The sequence below is a fragment of the Mesitornis unicolor genome, unplaced genomic scaffold (assembly GCF_000695765.1).
Source record: "Mesitornis unicolor isolate BGI_N332 unplaced genomic scaffold, ASM69576v1 Scaffold54407, whole genome shotgun sequence".
Classification (NCBI taxonomy): Eukaryota; Metazoa; Chordata; class Aves; order Mesitornithiformes; family Mesitornithidae; genus Mesitornis; species Mesitornis unicolor.
The window spans coordinates 1-19,044 of record NW_010196829.1 but is presented as its reverse complement, the minus strand read 5'-3'; the positions used below and the strand labels follow the sequence as shown (position 1 = coordinate 19,044).

The 19,044-nt window shown below is 41.4% G+C and overlaps 1 protein-coding gene across 1 annotated transcript; it reads left to right on the top strand.

Annotated features, from left to right (window-relative positions):
- Window positions 1-3,722: 3,722 nt before the first annotated feature.
- LOC104543883 (protein THEMIS-like) lies at window positions 3,723-18,733 on the top strand (the record flags this gene model as incomplete). The annotated part of the gene is made up of 2 exons (XM_010188600.1): window positions 3,723-3,813; window positions 18,575-18,733. Coding segments are annotated over exons 1-2 (250 nt in total), but the record flags the coding sequence as incomplete, so codon positions are not given.
- Between the last annotated feature and the right edge of the window lie 311 nt (window positions 18,734-19,044).

Here is a 19,044-nt window from a genome sequence, read left to right as displayed (position 1 = left end):
TTAGTGGCCACCCCAGCCCTAAACCACGACACTTACAAAAAAAAAATAATCACAAAGTTTCACAGGCTTGGAAATTATTTTATTTGGAAACATGAAGCACTTTATTGACTTCCTGAAAAAGCATAAGTAAAACAAATCACTGTTCATCAGCATGGTAGCAAAATATTACTGGAAATAGTTTTCAAAATTCTGTGTTTTGCCCATTTGTCCATTCATCTGAATTAGCTAACCACTACTTTTCAGGCACATTCCCCTACAGCTGGTTCCTGGCCACAGCCCTCGGGGGAATGAGCAGGGGCTTCTCCACATGAGGAGATGTGTGTCCCTGTTTGTGTGTGCCTTCCAGAGCCTTCTGAAGCAGCCAGAACACTGACATGAGGACTCATGGCCACTTTGGCTCTTGTAGGTTTCCCTGCCTGGTCAGACCTTCACTCTTTTGTTGGTGGGAAGAGATGGAGTGGCCAAACCAAATGTTACCTGCAGAGTCCCGCAGGACATCATAGTAACATAGCCCAGGTAAGCTTTTTCTGGAGAATGCAACAACTTAGAAATGGAGGCATGGTGAGGAGAGGTTTGTGACGTCTGTTCTTTCAGTATGGAAAGAACAGGTTCAGATTTTGCTTCCTCTCAGTACAGTATACACGCATTTTTGACCAGATTGTCCTAATCTTTAATACTGAAATCTGGACCAAGCACAAGGAATTTTTCCAAGTCAAAATTCTCCTGAGGATTTAATCTCCAGTAGGATAACCCCCCAGAATCATCCCTTATTACCAGCAGTTCATGAAGGCAGTGTGATAATCTTCCACTCCAGGATCAAAGATAGTTTGGAGATGTTAATTTAATTTTCTCTGCACTTGGCATTGCACATCAAATTGAAAAAAGCTCCTGCAGAGCATCTGGGAGAACAGATCAGTGGTTCTCATTTAGCAGCCTAGGTACTAGCAGAGATGAGGACTTCTCAGATAACATGTGAGCGGTGGATAACATTCCTGATTTGGATTGCAATTTCAGACAACTGTATATATAGTTATTTCACTGTACCTAAGACAGTGTGTGATAAAGAGCTGGGACACAGAGGATCACAGAGGAACAACAGTGGGTGGAAGAACCCCAGAGGTACTCTGCCCAAGGTATTGCTGCAGTGGACACCAGTAACCCACCAGAGAAATGAGGCCCTCCCCAAAGCCTCCCAGAACTCGTAGGAGAGTGATTAGCTCCATGAGCTGGACATGACAGCCACCACAGGAATGGAGGGAGAGGGTCTCCAGAGCACCTTACAGACTAAGGAGGGCTATACGTAGAGGTATGGGACTCATTATGGGGTGTAGGGCAATAGCCAAGTACAAGAATTACTATGGGATGTTTAGGGGAGCAAAGGTGGGGAAAGGATGGGATCAAGTTGGTTTTGGGAGGAACAAGGACAGGATAATACAGGGCTTAAGGGGGCAAAAGGGGATGGTCACACATAAGCAGACTGCTGGTCAGTACACCTGTCCAACCAAGCCCTCCTGCTCCGCATCAGCGGAGCCCATCTTGGCTTCTCATTCAGCTCCATATCTGATTATTTTCCTGTGCATGTGTACGCATGTGTGTGAGGGTCTAAGTGCCAGTAGCTGTAGTGGGACCATGGGTCACAGGACCGTGTGAGTGTCAGCAGGTCAGGTAACCTGGGAGCCAGAGGGAAGGGTGTGTTTGTGTCTCTGTGCTTATGTGTATTAGAAGGGGCTGTACCTGCCACTGGCATGGGGCTTTACACCTCAAGGTCTGCTCGCATGTCCATGTACCAGCAGGATCAGAGGCAAGTTACAGGGTGGACTGTGCCTAAGCCCAGCTGCCAGAGGGTTTCTGTCTCAGTTGATCTGTGTGACTGGCAGTGTATTTTTGTGTATGGGTGCTGTGTACCCCGTGTGTGTGTGTGCCTTTGGGAGTACATGCTGCTGGATGGTCCTGGGAGCATGAAGCTGCAGCCTCATCTTCCCTGCTGTTGGGCTGCTGGATTCACCAACATAAAACAGGTTTTGCTCTGATTTTTCTTGTACAAAATCCATGCCTGTTTGTACATTTGCTTTGTTGGATTCAAGTGATTTTGAAACCAGTTATTAATTTTTATGTTAAGTGGTTTTTTTCGTGGTATTGTTCCTGGCAATCTTATCAAAGCGAAGAGCCAAATAGAAGTGAATTCAGGAACAGTAAAAATGGCCTCAGGGGTTCTTTATCCACAGACCAAAACAATGTGGCCAGGTAAAGCCCAGCTGCTGGCACTGACACAATACCTGACAACCTTGGGAGCCAGTACATCATGAAAATTGGCTTTGATTTGCAAGAGTTGCATGCATAATTTTTTAACATAACGCTGTCCCACTGAAATAGTTGAAACCACTCACACATTTCAGTGCTCTGTACTCTGTAAGAGCCAGCTTTTTACAATATGGGTCTTTTGATTACCACCAAATGTGTGTGATTTCCCCAGCTTTCTCCCAGATCAATTATATTTGCTTAATTTCAAGTGTATTGTTGTTAGGAGGAGAAAATTAGGGATCTTTTGTGTTAAAATACTTGATAAGTGGTTAGCTGTACATGTTCTCTAGTTTGGCTTTTACTACTACCTGTCACTCCTAGACCCAAAGTCCTGTTACTCATCTCTCCTGCAGCACCTGCAGAGTTAGCAACTGGCAATAGCAAGCTCTGCACCTGCAGGCTCCCTGCTTAAAAAAGCTATTTCATGCTCTCAGGAGCAGTATTTGTTAAGACCAAGTTAACAAACTCTTCAAACCCCATAGTTAGCCTGGCACTTCAGAGGCCTGGGCACCCACTATAAGCATTTTAGGCTTTAATATGTGAGTAATATTGTCTCCTGTACATTATTACTTATAGACAGAATGAAGTTACCAAGCTTTTGAAAATAAACAGCTATTTATCTCGCTTCCTGTCCTGTTATAATGTCATGCTTCCTGCTTTCGCTGACACCTCAGGGAGACAGAAGAACAAAGGGAACATGAAATCACAGTTGCTTCAGTTTTCTGGTGACCTGAGACTGCAGCTTATTTGCTACATGGTCTTGCTCTTCAGAGGAGTGCTGCTGCAATAACACCACTTGATCAGGCTCAGAATAGCAGAGTTTGGACCAATGCAATGCATTTGCCCTCAATGCAGTCTGATTATCACATGCTAGGCATGGTACTGGGCAGTAGCCTCTTAAAATTTATTCTCAGTTCCAGCATCTCAAATTCAAAGCCCCACAAGTCACTGGTGACATTAAAAAATCTTGGCCAACAACATTGTGTTTCAATGTCTATTTACATGATGAAGTCATTTGTATTCTATTTGTATGTCTTAAATCCAGCTACAGTATTTAAGGAAACAAAAAGCATCAGAACAAAATGGTTTCATTTCTTTTCATCAAAGGCTTCTTGTGGTTTTGAAGAGAACAAACACCAATCTATTTTGCTGTGTTCCAAAAAAAAAAAAAAGGCAACCAAAAGTCACCCAAACATGATGTTTTGTCCCCACTGCCTCACTCCACTACAGCTGCAGCCGTGGGAGGAACCTGCCATGGAAAGGAGAAAGCAAAGGTACTTCCCCGTGCCGCTCCTCCCCTCCACCACAGAGCCCCACAGCTCTCCTGGGCGCAGCATGCACCAGTCTTCAAAGTGTTGCTGCCTCGAAAGCTTTTCACTGATCTTTATGTGCCAAACCCACATGCTGCCTTGCTGTGGACCATGGCATCTACCCTGGAGAAGTTCATTCACTCTCTGGATCCCAGAGCCCTCCCTAGGGTCCTCCAAATCCAGTCAGGCATCTATTTCCAAGGTGAGCATTGGATGCTTTCTGGCTTTGCAAGTCCATCTTTGACATCAGCTTTTCCTTGGGACTGGGGTATAGGGGAGGCAGAGGGAGGATGCTGACAGAGTTGTCTCCCAGCAGTTTCCCACCAGCTGCAATTTTTCCCTTTGAAGAACCATTGTAATGATCAATGGCTTTGAAAATGTCTTTGATATGTTGTGAGTCTGGTCTTCTCACAGGCAGTGAGGAAGGAGCTGTAGTTACTCTTCATCGTATCCTGGAAAGAGTACTGGAATGAGTCATGAATTTGCTTTGCACTCACAAGGAGACATCAATTTGGCAATTGCAAATCACCTTGGAGAGGTTAATTGATTAAACATAGCTATGCTTTTCTGGGGTTGGCACGGAGAGGTACTCTCTGTGTCAGAAATTAAGAACTAGAGCATCTGGAAAGTGAACATAAGGGACCATAAGGTTTTCATGAAGTTCTGCCCTGCATTTGTGGGTATTTTAGGTGTGGAACAATATGCAGGGATGAGTATGAGCTAGACAGGAGCATTGCAGGGGCAATATTTTGCAGGGTTTTCCTGCAGCAGGTATTTTTATTGCTGGGCTCTGCTTGTGCACAAAACACAGTGCAGGGATATAGACACTTGCACTGAAGGGTGTGTGCTTGGTCAGGGTATGGATTTTAATGCCAGTGAAAACACCATGTCAGGACCATGTATTATTCTAGGAAAAGAAAGTTACCTCTCTACCACTGCAAGGGAAAACTTAGGGTCACACTAGATAAAACAGGAAGGGCTTTATGAAATGAGCTGAAGCATGTTTAAGTTTCAGTTGAATACATGCTTAAGGATCCACAATATCTATTTTTACATTAATCTAAAAATCCATAGTAGGAGGAAAAAGAAGGCCTTTCCATGCTGGGGTCATGGAAATTCTGAGCTGTGATCTCGGCTCTGTGGCTGGAGTGGGTGATTTTTCCCTCCCCAAGAACAGCCTTTTAGGATGGAAAAAAAATTAGAAAGGGCATACTTACACTGTGATGGTGGCATATTATCCATGTTCTCCTGATTGCCTGTTCTAGCTGCTACGGAAACTGCCTAGGACACATGAATGGTGCTGATACACAAAAAGAAACAAACTTGGCCGAAATTGCCAGAAGCTTTGAAAATATGCTTTTTCTGACCTTTGACATGTGGTCTGTTCAGGTTTTACATTTTAAAATGGCCCAAGAACTTAAACTGAATAAAATTCTTGATGAGGAGGCTACTACCTAAGTGATGAAGGGTGGAATTTAAACTAAAAATGGGAAGATCACCTCCTTAAATTGCAATAGCCATAATATCTGTCTATTACCACATACCTAGGAAGCAGAGGAAATTTAAATACAAATTTTATGCATATTTTCATGTATGTACATTTACATGCATATACATATATGTATGTATATGTGTACACAAAATACTGTGAGATATATATGTATATATAAGTTACTATGATAAAATTATAGTATCCCAGCTGTCAGCAGGTTTCTGAGTTCCCACAGTCTGCATCCTGATGCTAGTGGATGGTAAAACTCGTACCAGTACATCTTTGGAGACAGAGTATTTCCACTTGTGTTTCCATTTACTGTGTAAACCCTACCACACAAGAAGAAAAAAACAGTGGAGACTTAGCCCACAGACCATTCTGCAGCAATGTCCTCCATATGAGAGAAAAAAGATGTTAGCTGATGACTGTCCATAGCAAAAGAGCCTACACAGCCTTGGGAGGGGACAATATGTGCTATAGAGACTGGGAATGTTTGCACTTAAAGCGAGAGCCTTTGTGCTGCTCTGGTGCTTCTTCAGTCTTCAGCAGCACCACCTCTTCCTGTCCTTTGCTCCCAGTGGCTTCCTCTCAGCTGCATTCATACGTGTTTCCACCAGCAGAGCAGATGCAGCACTAACATACATGAAGATGTCTCTTGGTTATACGATGAGCAATGCTGATACAGATGTGCTTCTTGGCTCCTTGCCCTCACAGTTGGCATATTCCCAGACTACTTGCAGGTACCTAGAAGCACAGATGCCCACTAGCAGGCTCATGTTGTTTCCTCTCTCTTCTTCTTCTTCCTTGCTTCAGAGGAAGCTAGAGATGCTTGAAACACTGTCCCTGAGAGGTTTTCAGGACCTAGGGATACAAAAGTTCTTCTCGAGCCAGACTCTCCCTTCCTCTCTCTGCCTCCCTCCCTGATTTCTCCGTCTGTGTCAGAACATTTTGCTTCCCTCTGTACCTGGCAGCAGGGGTGAACACAGTGTTCTGTGATTGCATTATGATTTATGTTGCATTTTCTGAAGCGAGAGCAGTGCTTCAGAGAGAATCTGAAATAACTCCTGTTATATTGCTAAACAGGAAAGTGGACGATTTTGTGCACTTTGAATTTCCATTAGGACAACCATTCTTATGTCCTTCCTCAGGCAGATCCCCCGCCCCACCAACAACCCTTTCGATTTCTCTTTCCACATGCAGCACACCAGCAATCACATTGTGCGCAACGGCAGGTCTATTGACAGAGAACATGGTTTTATTGCTATGGTTGCAGGGACCAAATCAGAGCAGTCATGCATTGATTGTAGTAGCTCCCAACTAGCTACAAAGTCAGCCTGGTCAGCTGAGTCCTACTTGGATTAGCTGTTTCATGGAGTTGAATTTCATGGGAATATTTAACCATACTCATCACAATGAACTGTACGTGCTATGTATACTCTCCTCTCCACAAGACCAGAAAAAAAGTGCAAGATTTCTTAATATCAGTTTAAGCAGGTACACAGAATGGCTACTGGAGTAAATAACAACCCACTAAATCCATTAGAGCTGTCACATCAAAGTTGCAACAGCCATCACAAAGAAGGCTGTAGCAATTAATGTGGTAGGAAGACAATGGAGTATTGTTCATTCATTGGTCCTCTGTGGTGGATTGTGTGCTGCAGGGATGAAACTTTACATTTACTCTATCTGGATGCAACATTTTGCACACATTGCACTTAGGTCTGAAAGATTTTCCAAATACAGGACTTGCAAAGTAGCCTTATTTCAATACCTCTGGAAGCATAAGGAAAGCATAATATTGTAAGTCTTTGTAAGGGTGGATGTATCTTTTTCCACATGCTGAGGTATTCTTAGAAGCTGCAAAGTCAAGCTCCATGGAAGGAGTAGGAATTTGCTTTCATTTGGGCAATATAAGAGCTCTGAAAGATCTCATTCTGCCTTCATATCCATGTTACACCAAACATAATCTAGGTCTCTCTTTTCAGACCCAAGACTTCCTTCTGCAGTTCCTGGTGGAGAGTAAGCTGAAAACAAATGCTGTGAGCACCCATTTCACCATTGTTCTCTCTACTGGCCTAAAAAAAAAAAGTGTTTGTGCTGCTGTTAATGGAATTGTAATTTATTTAACCGAAGCTTCCCAAACTGCAAATGGACAGGCCTATATAGACCCTTGTTTCCATTCAGAATACTTTCAGCTAGAGAGGCTATGGGCAATTGAACTTTTGCTGTTGGTAGTGAATGCTACAACTTAGACACCTTTCTGAGGAACATCTGTTGCTGTTCATCTCTCTGTTCCTGGCTTGAAGCAGAGGGACGAGTTTCCCTTTGATGACATCAGTGTTTTTCTATGCTACACCTGGACTTTGGGGTTGATTGAACCCTTACCCAGTTTGCTCAGGCAGGATAACCAAGGTTTGAAAACCTTGTTCATACTCCCATTTTCACAGTCTCCTTTCCTTCCAGTGGTGTGTGGCTGTGCAGTCAGAGCCTCAACCTGCAGTTGCTGACTGTGACAGTTAACACCATGCAGAGTCAGGAACATGAGGTTTTAGTAATACCTCCAAACTCCTCTAAAGTGCTTTTCATTCATCACACTCAAAGGACCATACAGAACTAGAGGAATTATTGTCAACCCTGGTTGGAAAACAAGGGTGGAAGGAGAGGGTGGTTCTGCAAATCCCAGGGATGCCTCTCAGGACAGTTGTTTTGAACTTTGCAGTCGTAATCTCATTGCCACAGTAACTGAATTGTTGAATGACTGAAGGGAATAGGAAGGCTGATGATAAAATGAGAGCAAGTTTGCCAGATACAAATATCTTGGTAATCAGCACTGATTAGAAAGGAACGACAGTGCAGACTGAAGTACATGACAATTTAATAGCTCATTAAAATGTGTTATTAAAAAATTAAACTACTGAAACTCCATTGGAAAATTATTTGATTGACTGAATATCTTTCTTTGAACATCTCAGTAAATATTGATGCTTAGTGAGCTAAATACTGTATGACTGCTGATTTTTACAGATAGCATGCAAGTATGGGCTTTCATCTTTATGTTGCAAAAATTATGTCTGTTTTAATACTGATATAATTATTTTATGTGTAATTGAATTTAATATTCTGCAGGCTTAATTTAACCAGTGGCAGGACAGTAAAAAGTGTCAAACTTTAATTGTGAAAAATGTAGAACTGCTCAAAGCACCTATTCTGTTTGAGTTTCTTGCCACTAGCCATGTTTCCTATCTTCAGCCTTTCCATTTTTGCTCCACCTAAATAGAAATCCCACATTGCCTTTTTTTATTCCCCTAAAGCTAAATGCACACATAAGTGATTGGGACTTGCCAGAGTACAGGGGGTGTTGGTAGCTCTTCTCTGCAGTTCAGCTGTTCAAAAGCAGCACATATATTGTGTGAATGACAGCACCAGGACATATCCTATTTATGATGGACCAGTGAAACTCACTGAGAATGTTGTGTGCTCTTTCTCTGGGGAGAAGGGATTTGTAAGTCTGCAGTCTCCACCTTTGCAGCCCGGGAGTGCAGAGACACCTAGAGCTCCTCATCAGTTCTCTCCACACAGGGAGAAAGTGGTGGGAAGAGACAATGGTGGGGTCATGTATACATCCCTGGTTAACCCTCTTCCAGACTTAAGGGAGTTAAAGACATCCAGTATTGCTAAGTGGGGATGCCCTCTCTGGGGAGCTGCTTGGTGCTCTCTGACAACTGTGAGAGGGGTGATGCCAAAAAAACCCTTTGCGATTTGCTCCTTCTTAGGTAAATGTGAATAGCTCCATTGCAAAACTGTCTTCGGTGACCCATCAAGAACATGAACATGGCTCCTCTTGGCTCTCCTCTGCTGGCTGCATATCTAGGCCTGCTCACCGTCTCTGCAGTTTTAATTTCACCCTTTCTGCTTCTGATGCTGGGAAACAACATCTTTCCAGTCTGCTCTTCTGTGAGCCTTTCAGGGGAGCAATGGGTTCGGCTGGCCGCAGAGCTGGAACCACTGAAAAGTCGTGTTAACCTCGTACCTGTAGCTAGGCAAAGCAAATAGAGGAGGAAACCTTGTATACCAAGTCTCAGCTGCCCTAAGTCCTAGTTTATACAAGAAATCATTCTCAACACTAATAGTTAGAAAATGACTGTGTAGGATGGAATGATTTTTTACTGTTGTTAAGCCAGCCAAGAGGGAACTTATCAGTGTGAAAAGCCAATGAGTCGATGAAAGCTAGGTTATGTGGTCTATAATATGTATGAATAAAACAAGCAAGCTGCCTCTTCAGCATTAATACAGACACTTTTTCTTATAAAAAGTAACAAGACAGTATAAACAAGGGCTAAAACATGGACAGCTTTGAACAGCTTTAATGAAGATAATTAGGGTTTTATTTCTTAGAGGTGGAAGATCAATAAAGATGACCCGCACATTTACTGGGTGGAGTCTCATTTGAGTGAATGCCAGAGGGAGAAGTGCACAAGAAATGGTAGTAATTTGTGGTATAGTGTTTGCACTAGCTAATTTGTCTCATTTTTTTACAGAGAGAGAAGCCAAATCTGTCTGTAAAAATGGAAGGGTTTTTTTCCCCTTGATTATAGTTGTTTCCCTTTCTCTTGACTGAACAGTTAGAAGAAAGAGTCCCGGGTACAGCTGGAGTAACAGATAGTTTGAGCTCTCTTTTGTGGTCAGTAGTCAGAATGTGTTAGTAAATTATCTCTATTAATATGTACCACTGAAACTCTCCTGCACTTTTTCAGACTGCTTCAAAAACATGTTTTATTCTGAACAAGAAGGAAAGTGCCCTTCAGTGAATGCAATATGAGAACAAAACCTGACTTTTATGGGTCAGACATTGCTCATTTTATTCATGCTGTTGCCCTCAATGGGATGACTCATCCAGATATAGTGAGAAAAATCTGACCCTGGGTAGCTGGGGCTGAGGGCTAAGCTGTTTTGAGGATTTCCTTGTGGGGATTTTCTTTCCGTGACATTCATCTCCAAGCCTCTCTGTGGATGCTGTAGGAGGTGGGCAGAATACCCATGTTGTCTGGCTTGACTCAGTGCAGGGGTCAACCTCCTGCCTTGGCTTGCTGAAACTGCCCTTGATGTGCTGGTTACCAGCAGAGGAGAGGGCTTCCCGGTTGTTGTTACACTTGGGCCTGCAGAGGTGTGAGGAGGAGATCTGCAGCAGGACAAGCCCTGTTTCACTACACATGGACTTGCCATGCTATAAAAAGATCAAGACAATTTTCACAAACTCAGGTTCCGGCAAGCTAGGGGCACAATCATAGCAAATGAGAGGGAAGGGAAGATCCTGGGAGAAACTCATGACACACAAGCCCATGACAATGCACTATTTTTGAGTTTACAGGGCTTCAGTGGGGTATTTTTTTCTTCCAGTACCTGGTGTTGTATGCATAAGGAAACATGGCATTAGTCCAGGTCTACTGTTTGTGCTTAGCTCTGTAATGGCACAAGGGCCAGCATGCTGTGATCTTGGTAGGGGAAGATGTTTAAACATGTTTCCAGTTCTAGGCTTTACCTGTGAAGTGCTCAACACTCTGGACTGATCTCGAGACTGTATTTAAGCAGCCTTCTTAAACCCAGTCCAACAAAGCACAGATTTGCTGTTAAATAGACACTTCAATGAGCATGCCTTAAGTAAAAGTAATTAATGCTGCCAAAAAAATGAATAAAACTAAATAAAATCATGAACAGCTAAACCAGTAACTAATGCTGTTCAAAAGCAGCTTTTGGCATTCTCTACATTGCTGCAGTAATTCTGGCTCGTGTGGCTAAACCCAAACAAAAGGTCACAGGTGTTGCATTTGGAGCTGTGGTTTCACTTGCTCTTTCCATTTCTGGGTGTTGCACGCACAAAGCTCTGCTGCCGCATGCAGAACATGAGCCCTCCGGATAGATGAGAATCAGAAGAAAGTATTAAAAAAAAAAAAGGCCATAAACCTATCAGGAAAGGAATAAATCAGAAACTGCAGAAGTAATTTTTTTTAAATTCCATTATGATTGAAATGGCTTAAAGCACTTGACATTTAAAGTTTGACTTTGTATGGCAAAAGATAAATCTTACAGCTTTTGTTTTTTGATGGTTTTGTGCTGGCAAAAATCAGACCCTCTGCAGCCTAATTAGGTATGATCAAGACAAGATGCCCTCTTTGCCCTGGGCCTCTGGAGCACTGTGCAGCACAGGCAAGCTGGGCTCCCCCACTCTCCATGGGTGCACATTCTGGGGTAGGAAGGAAGGGGTGGATAAAAGCCATACAGGTGCTTTATGCTATTTGCAGCCACTTTCACAGTCTGGGGTTGGAGGGAGATGCTGAGGCATGCTTCCTTCTTTGTGTGCCATTGTTCACATGATTTTTAGCTTCTCTGTATCTTTGGCACAAGATTTTGGTTTGTTTGAGTTCAGTGGGGAAAATCCAGCATGTTGATTAGCATCTTTGGTGGTCAGGATGTATGTAACTGAAAAAAAAGACACCTAACTTCTCACTGACAGAAATTGGTTGCTTTTCCCTCCTGCTTAATCAGGTTATAACATGATTAAAGTTATTAAGCAAAACTCTCCTCCCCGCAACTTTAAAATAAATTTCTTATCTTGCCAAAGAGCATAAACTCTGAGCAATTGGCTAACCCTCAAATAATGCACATAAAGAATGATATCTTTTTTATTTACACTAATTATAGGTACATTATGCCCTTCATATTACTTTGGGAGCCTGCAGCAGCCTTAATAAAACTGTGATTTCAGCTGAGCTATGTGGTAGGGGAAAGCAGGCTATTGTAATTCTGGCTGAATGGCCACACCAGGGGGTCATGCCTTTACGTGACAGCAGAACCGTTTCACCAGGCCCTGAAACAGAGTCACCTCTGATCTGGGAAGACAGCACCCATATGGGCAACCGATGACAACATAATAGTGGAGAAAGGAGCACTGGAAAAAGGATGTTGGGACAAAGTTCTACTCTTTCAGGACATGTCAGGAGATCTTTCATCTCCCTGTAAAGCAGCCAGGTTCCCAGTTCTTTGGGTCTACTTTCAAAGACTGCTCAGCCTGCCAGCTGCAGTGAATTCAGTGGGTACTACTGAGAGATGAAAGGGAAATTTTTTTCCTTCGAGGATTCAAACTCATGGGGCTAGAGAGTCAATGCCTAGTGTTTGGCCTGCGAAGTCAGATGGTTTTTTTGTTAGGAGAAAAGCTTGGTCTTTGTTGAAAAAAAAAAAAAGAGGGGGGATATTTGGAAGTGCTTAGTAGAACCCTGTAGCAAACAGATGGTTAGACTGGGAGTCAGCCAGCCTGGGCTTGAGCTCCAGCCCTGTCTGTGCCACCTTAGTCAAGCCTTTTGTCCTGTTTGCATTGCTGTCCCTAGCCCTCCTCACTAAATGGCCCAGCAGCATGTGACAAAAGGGAATAACATAGGAGTGATCTATTATTGCTGTTTAGTCATGGACCTGATGTTGAGCCTTACTTCCTATCAGTGTCGGTGGAGACTTCACTATGACAGCAGTCACCAAATGGGGATCTAAGCTGCTAAGAAGAAAAAGGGGCATACTACTGAGATATTTGCTGTTCTAGCTTGAATCATAAACTATTTCTCTCAGTGGTACTGTCATATGGCCTAACATGAAGAATTACATTCTCCATCTCAGACATTCACAATATTTATATTTTATGTTGTTGTTTTTAATACAAAAAGCCTTTTCTTGTTATAATGAGAAATAAATCAAATAAAGGTCTCATGTTAGGGAGGATGGTAGTGTGACTGCTTAGAATTTTAAGAAAGATGGAAGCAAAAGATATTGAACCAATTGTTATGGTTGCTTTGATGTGATCACAGTAGTTGCTAATAGGGATTGTCAAACTAGAGATGAGCTTATGAAAGGATATAAATATGGTTTTTATTGAACAAAGTAACAATCCAGAAAAGGTGGTTTCAAAGGCAACAAGCTCTTTAATTACAGCCTTCAGGGGCATTGTCTGATCACTGTAAATAAGCTACTTGGTTCTAGGTTCTGCTAAAATGTTTATGTTTTTTTGCATTGTGTTGCACACATCTTTCTCGAATAAAAAAATTTCAGTCCTTAAGGTTACTTGCTTTATATTTTTAACATCTTACACTTTCTTTGTGGCTTGAGTGAGAAAAATGCAGTTACTGTTGTGCAACAACAAATAAATGTAGTAAAAGGTCCATTTTATTTTTAATTTTAATTTTCAATACATTGTGTGTGTAAGTCCACATTGCACAGCTGAAGTAAAATCTTTCAGGGTCACTTAGTAACACAGTGGGTATTTTCACAATGTTTTAAGACTAATTATTGTGGTTTTTAAAGGAAAAAGAATTTTTATTGTCCCTTTTGAAAACCATGCAGTTTTCCTCCCTCCCCTTTATCAACACAAATATTTGCTGCAAATGCCCAGATGACAAATCACACAGGTAACATTTTTCTTGTCTGAATATAATCTTCATTGTACTATTCCAGGCAAACCGCCAAGTAAGGGCTAAAATCAGGGCTAAGGCAATCTAGTTGCAGACAAATATGTAATTACAATCAATACTGTATGTGCAATTGCACCCCCAAAAATGAATCTGTTCTTGTATGGCTGGCAGAGTTTCATTTTTAATGATTTTTTTTATCCTGGTATCATTTAAAAATGAGGCTTCTGCAATCACAGTCTCAGTTTGTTAGCCATCCTCCTCACACCCTCTCACCCTCATAATCTTGCAACCTCTTGATCTCTTTCAAATTAATCTGATAAAGGAGGAGGTAATTAAAGTCCTACAAGTTGCCCATGAAAATTATCATTTAGGTAAATATCTATCTACATACATATATACACATCTCTCTGTTGCCCTATTCACTCATATGTATACATATAAGCTTTACTACTGCTAAGCTGTTGAAAGTTGGTCTCTGACTTCCTTAATTGGATGGAAAATGTGGTGGCATGTCTCTGTTACTCAGTGGTTATATGAGCAATTTATCCCATTTCTCTCCCAGGATGAAAGGTATCATCCTATGGCCACGAGTCTAAGGACGCTTGGGCACTCTCCACTTCTACGCTGATAAGAGCTTTTCTCACTTTTAGGAGACTTAAATCATCCTTCTTAGCTGCTCAATACCAATACACTCCTTGACAATGTCAAAAAATATGTATTTTCTTTCTTCCTCTATTTTTAATTCAAGAAGGGGTTCACTTTCCCTGGTATTAGAACCAGGAATTATCTTTGCCAGAGAATTATGTAGTCATGTAATAGTATATTTCTTTTATGGTAGGACAACCAGTTCCCTTGATTTAAAAAAAAATAAATTAATTAAAGCCATTGCTTTTTTTGTTTTAATTTTCATCTCACTTCTTCCTAGGACTGGTGCTTTTAGATGAACTATCCATTTGTATTCCACTGTAATGTTATGTTTGGTTCTGATGAAAGACCACAAGTGTTAAGGTGCTGTGCTAGTCCTGTGTGTCTATTCTGTGCACACTCTTTTGTGGCTTGCAGTCTGGCATTTATAATCCATCTTTTTTCTGAATGCATTATCTTGGTCCTTGATGTTTCAAACAGAGCCTGCAGCTCCATGTAATGCTTTTTGTAGACTCCATCTTGAACTCGGTATGCTTGTCTGCCTCAGGTACTTTCTCTCTTTTATGAATGTGGATTTTCTTTTCTTGTGTATTTTACCCTTTTCTTGTAGTATTTTAGATTCTCTGCCATTTCTACAGTTCCAGGACACTATTTACCCTGTGCAGACTGTTATCTGCATTTCTTGTTTTGTAAATTTTGATTGTTTTGTCAAAGGCTTATTTTTGTGTTGTCTAATCATCTATTTTTGAGTGTTTGGCAGAGCTAGTCTCTTCTCACGGATGTTGCCAGATCGGATCTTCAGCCTTGGACCTGTAACTAACTGATCAGTATTTTCACTTTGTTGCAAGCATCATTTATACAGTTTATTTTGTGATGGAGGGCAGGACTTCTAAAACTCTCTGTAATACAATTTGGAGTTAAGCTACTGTGCCCGAGGAAAAGCAAACCTGATAAAAGTAGTAAGTCCTTCAGAACTAGCCATGATCAGAAATAGGGCCCTCCTCTGATTCCCCTCTTTATTTTGTGGTGGCACCACTCTGCCGTGGATATAGACTGAAGTAGTAGTTAGATCTTCAATCAAATAATTTTATTTGAGAGTTTCAGCCTCTTAACTGCTCCATTCTTCCTTTCGGGGATGTTGCTTGGTTTTCTGTACTCCACCTACCATGTTATTTTGAAATGGGACACAGCCAGCAAGGCAACCAAACCTGTGTGGCTCAGTCCCTGAGCTCACATGGAGCAGCACTGCCCATGTATGTGTGCACAGTGGGTCCCAACTGCATGGAGGGGAGCACTTGCAAGGGCTGGCTAGCAGAGATGAAAGCAAATGTGCCTGTAGCCCATAATTAGTCAGTGTGGTTACTTTGATATATTAAATGGTTTCTAGGGGATCTATTTTAAAGTGAGGTAGTCTGGAGAAGCTGGATCTAAATCTACACTGAAGAATAAAAGCCTCTAGAAGCCATGACCTACCATTTTGAGTACATTTTCACAAATATTGGTTCAAGGGTGAGAATATTGGAATTCATTGCTCATCTTTCCATGTTTCTATGATGCAGAGCTCATCACGCTGGGTCCTCAGGGATTCTCTGTATCTAATAATATCATGGTTGCTTGTGATCTCTACTGCATCTGATGTGAGGAGTGAGGTGGTTCAGCACAAAAGGAATATCAACCTCTTCATGACTGCTCAATCTTTCTCTCCCTCTCACTCTAATATGAAATAAGTATTGCACAGGCACTTTTCTGACTGTCATAAAATATCCTATGGAGCTCAGCTAAAGCAATGAGAGCTATAATTCCTCATATGTTTATTAGAGCAGCAGCCAGCCTACTGATGGGAGCTGTAGCAATAACCAGTAGAGACATCTGAGTTAGTCAATGTTGTATTGCTCAGGGACCAAAGGGAGAGCAAACAACAATGCACTATCTTTACAAAAGGAAAACGAGATTGTTCTTTTTCAGTTAAAGGGCAGCAGTTCTCTTGGTCTTCTCCGTAGTACCAGATTAGTTGAAAGGATGCATAAACAGCATGTTCTTTCTTATTATTATGGTTGATATTTATGTGACACTATAATTCAGAATATATGTCCTAATCATTTTCCAGATATTCAATAGAATCAGTAGCCTGCTGGGGGAGCGTAGAGCCTAAGTGCAGCTGTCCCCTTGAGCCTACGTAGGATTCTCAGCAAGAGCAACCAAGCAATGTTGCTACATCCAGCCTGCCAAAATAACCTGCCTCACATTTTTTAAATTATTTTTTTAAATCTAGGTTCCTTCTACATAGGGTTAAAAATGTACATCAGTACATTTACTCCTCAGGGAAGCAGCTGGGGATTTCCTGGTGTCCATCTCAATCATGAGAGACTTGCACAAACAACAGACAGGTTTGCCTGGACATGTACTCACAACAGGGTAAACTTAAACAGTTACTTACTGTTACTCTCATTCATCCTCCTGTCCTGATACAAGCCCGATATTCTCTGGTGCTCTACTGGGGCTTTGTGTTCAGACTAAAACCAGGACAACTTTTTCTCAGATTGGGCTCCCAGTGATTTCCAAAGAGGATGAGGTGGCAACCAAGTCCTTGTCACCTACAAGTTCTTCAGCAGAGTTGATAAATATATCCCAGACTCACTAAAAGATGCTTATTAGCCCAGGCTATGGTCATGACTGAAATTTATCTTGAGTAAGCATTAAGAAAATCACTTGGGTAACAGTTGCACTTCTGATATGATACCCAGAAAAAAAAAAAATTTAAAAAACTCTTTTCCCTACTCCCAGCTGCAAGGATAGCTGTGGAGTAGAGAATGTTACTTTCTGTGGGAAGTGAGTTCTGTAGGCAACGACACTATTTCGGTACAGGTCATCTCAATTATTGATTGCTACTACATAGCCAGAGGTCAAGTTTTTAATATCTCTCATTGCCTGAGGCCATTCTGGTTTCCTATGCTAAAAGGAAAAAAAAAATACTTTAAACTGAACAAGTGGTGAGAAAGGGCTATTAGAAGGATTATGGGAAGAAAATCTGTCTTCTCAGAGGAAATAATGATAATTTGTTTCTTCTAGATTTTTTGTCCAAAAAGTGAGCAGAGAAGGGCAAAATTAACGTTGCAAACGTTTAGGTGAAGGAAGAAACAGAGATGAGAAGGAAAGTGTTTTAAGTAGCAGAACGAAGTTAGTAGCTTAGCAAATGACCACACTCACCAGTAAGGCATCCTTCCATAAGGAGTGGAAATGAGAATAAGGTTTCTCACCATCAGGGAAATGAAATTCTGAGGTGGCATTCCAGATAGGGTACTTCCATACCACTTCAGGATAGAGCTTGGCAAGTTCTTGGAAGTGACTGTACAGCATCAGAAGAACAGAAGCGAGCATTAAACTTAGCATTTCTGATGTTCTGTATTCAATGCAATTTTGCCTACAAACGGAAGTGAAGGAAGACTTAATCACCATGCCTTTGCTGCACTACCTTTATATATCATGAATTAATCCCATGCCTCAAAACTTCTGCTAATCTTCTGCAGGGACCAGGAATAATTTTTCTTCTTCTGCTTAACTTGGCTTTTGTGTTTTTAGTTTTGCTTTAGTCTTTCTATCCCTGTCCCCACTTCTGAAATCGCAGAGCTTGACCACAGCTAGAGTGGAGAAGGGAGGGTGTTTTTGGCAGGGCAAGCTGCAGTTCCTAGTTTTGCTGAGGAAGCTCTGAAATACTTGTTTGGATTGCCTTCTTCCTACTATCAAACATCATCACAGACACAGAATTCTTTTCCTGTCAGGTCAGAATCAGTAGGCTCATTTCAGCATGGGCAGGAATTACCACTGTTAACTTGCCAGTTTTCCTATTTCTTGTACTTCAGGTTTTCTGTTACTACAGAAAGCTCAAATGCTGGCTGCACTTTGATGTCTCCTGGCCTCTCCCTGTGCACCTTCTAAGGTCCATGTTTTTTTGTCTTCTGTTGTAGTCTGTTGTTTCCTATGGGATATGCTATGCCCTGTGCTGTGCAGAGGGACCTTTCCTGCCCAAGTTCCACTGCCTGCTGATTCTAGGAGGCAGCTTCTGGTGACCCAGGCAGTCCCAATGCTCTGCCTCATTCCATTTTGGTCTAATAACTTAGAAACTGAGGTTCTTCAGACCTTATTCTCCTTACTTGCAAGAATATAAAAGCTCCTACAGCTGATCTAGAGATCACTGAAGTCACAAGATAGATTTTTTCATGACAGTGAAGAAGAAAATGAAAATTAGGTTAGTTATCTATCTCAGTATTACTTCACATATTTTAAGTATTTTTGCTTTCATTCAAAGAGTTAAAGACAGTTGACAAAGTGAGAAAAAGCTGAATAACACTTTTCTTTCCTTTTGTATTTCTTTTCAGGCTCCATCTATGAAATGTTTGGAAATGAATGCTGCCTGTCAACAGGAGAAGTCATTAAAGTTATTGGCTTCAATATTAATAAGCTCATAGCAAGTATCTGTGAGAATAATGAAGTCAGCCAGTTTTCAGCCAAAGTGGAATTACCATTAGATTTTCCTGGTATAGTATTTCATGAATACATGTTTTAGAGGAATTATAACCCTGAATAATCACCTTTGTTCATTTTATTGATTTGCTGTCTTGATTGATATTTGTTTGAGGTTACAGCTCAGCTGTCAAGGATACAGTTTTATCAGATGGCACAAGACACAATCAATTCATTTTTCATTTTCAAGTCTTACAGTTCTTTTTCAAGCCTGGATAGAAATTATTAATGTTATAATGTTTGGTAATAATGCTTTCTATACTTGAGGTTATTCAGTGTAAGAGTTGTTACAAAAATCTTGTTTTCGGTTCCTTATGACTTTGCC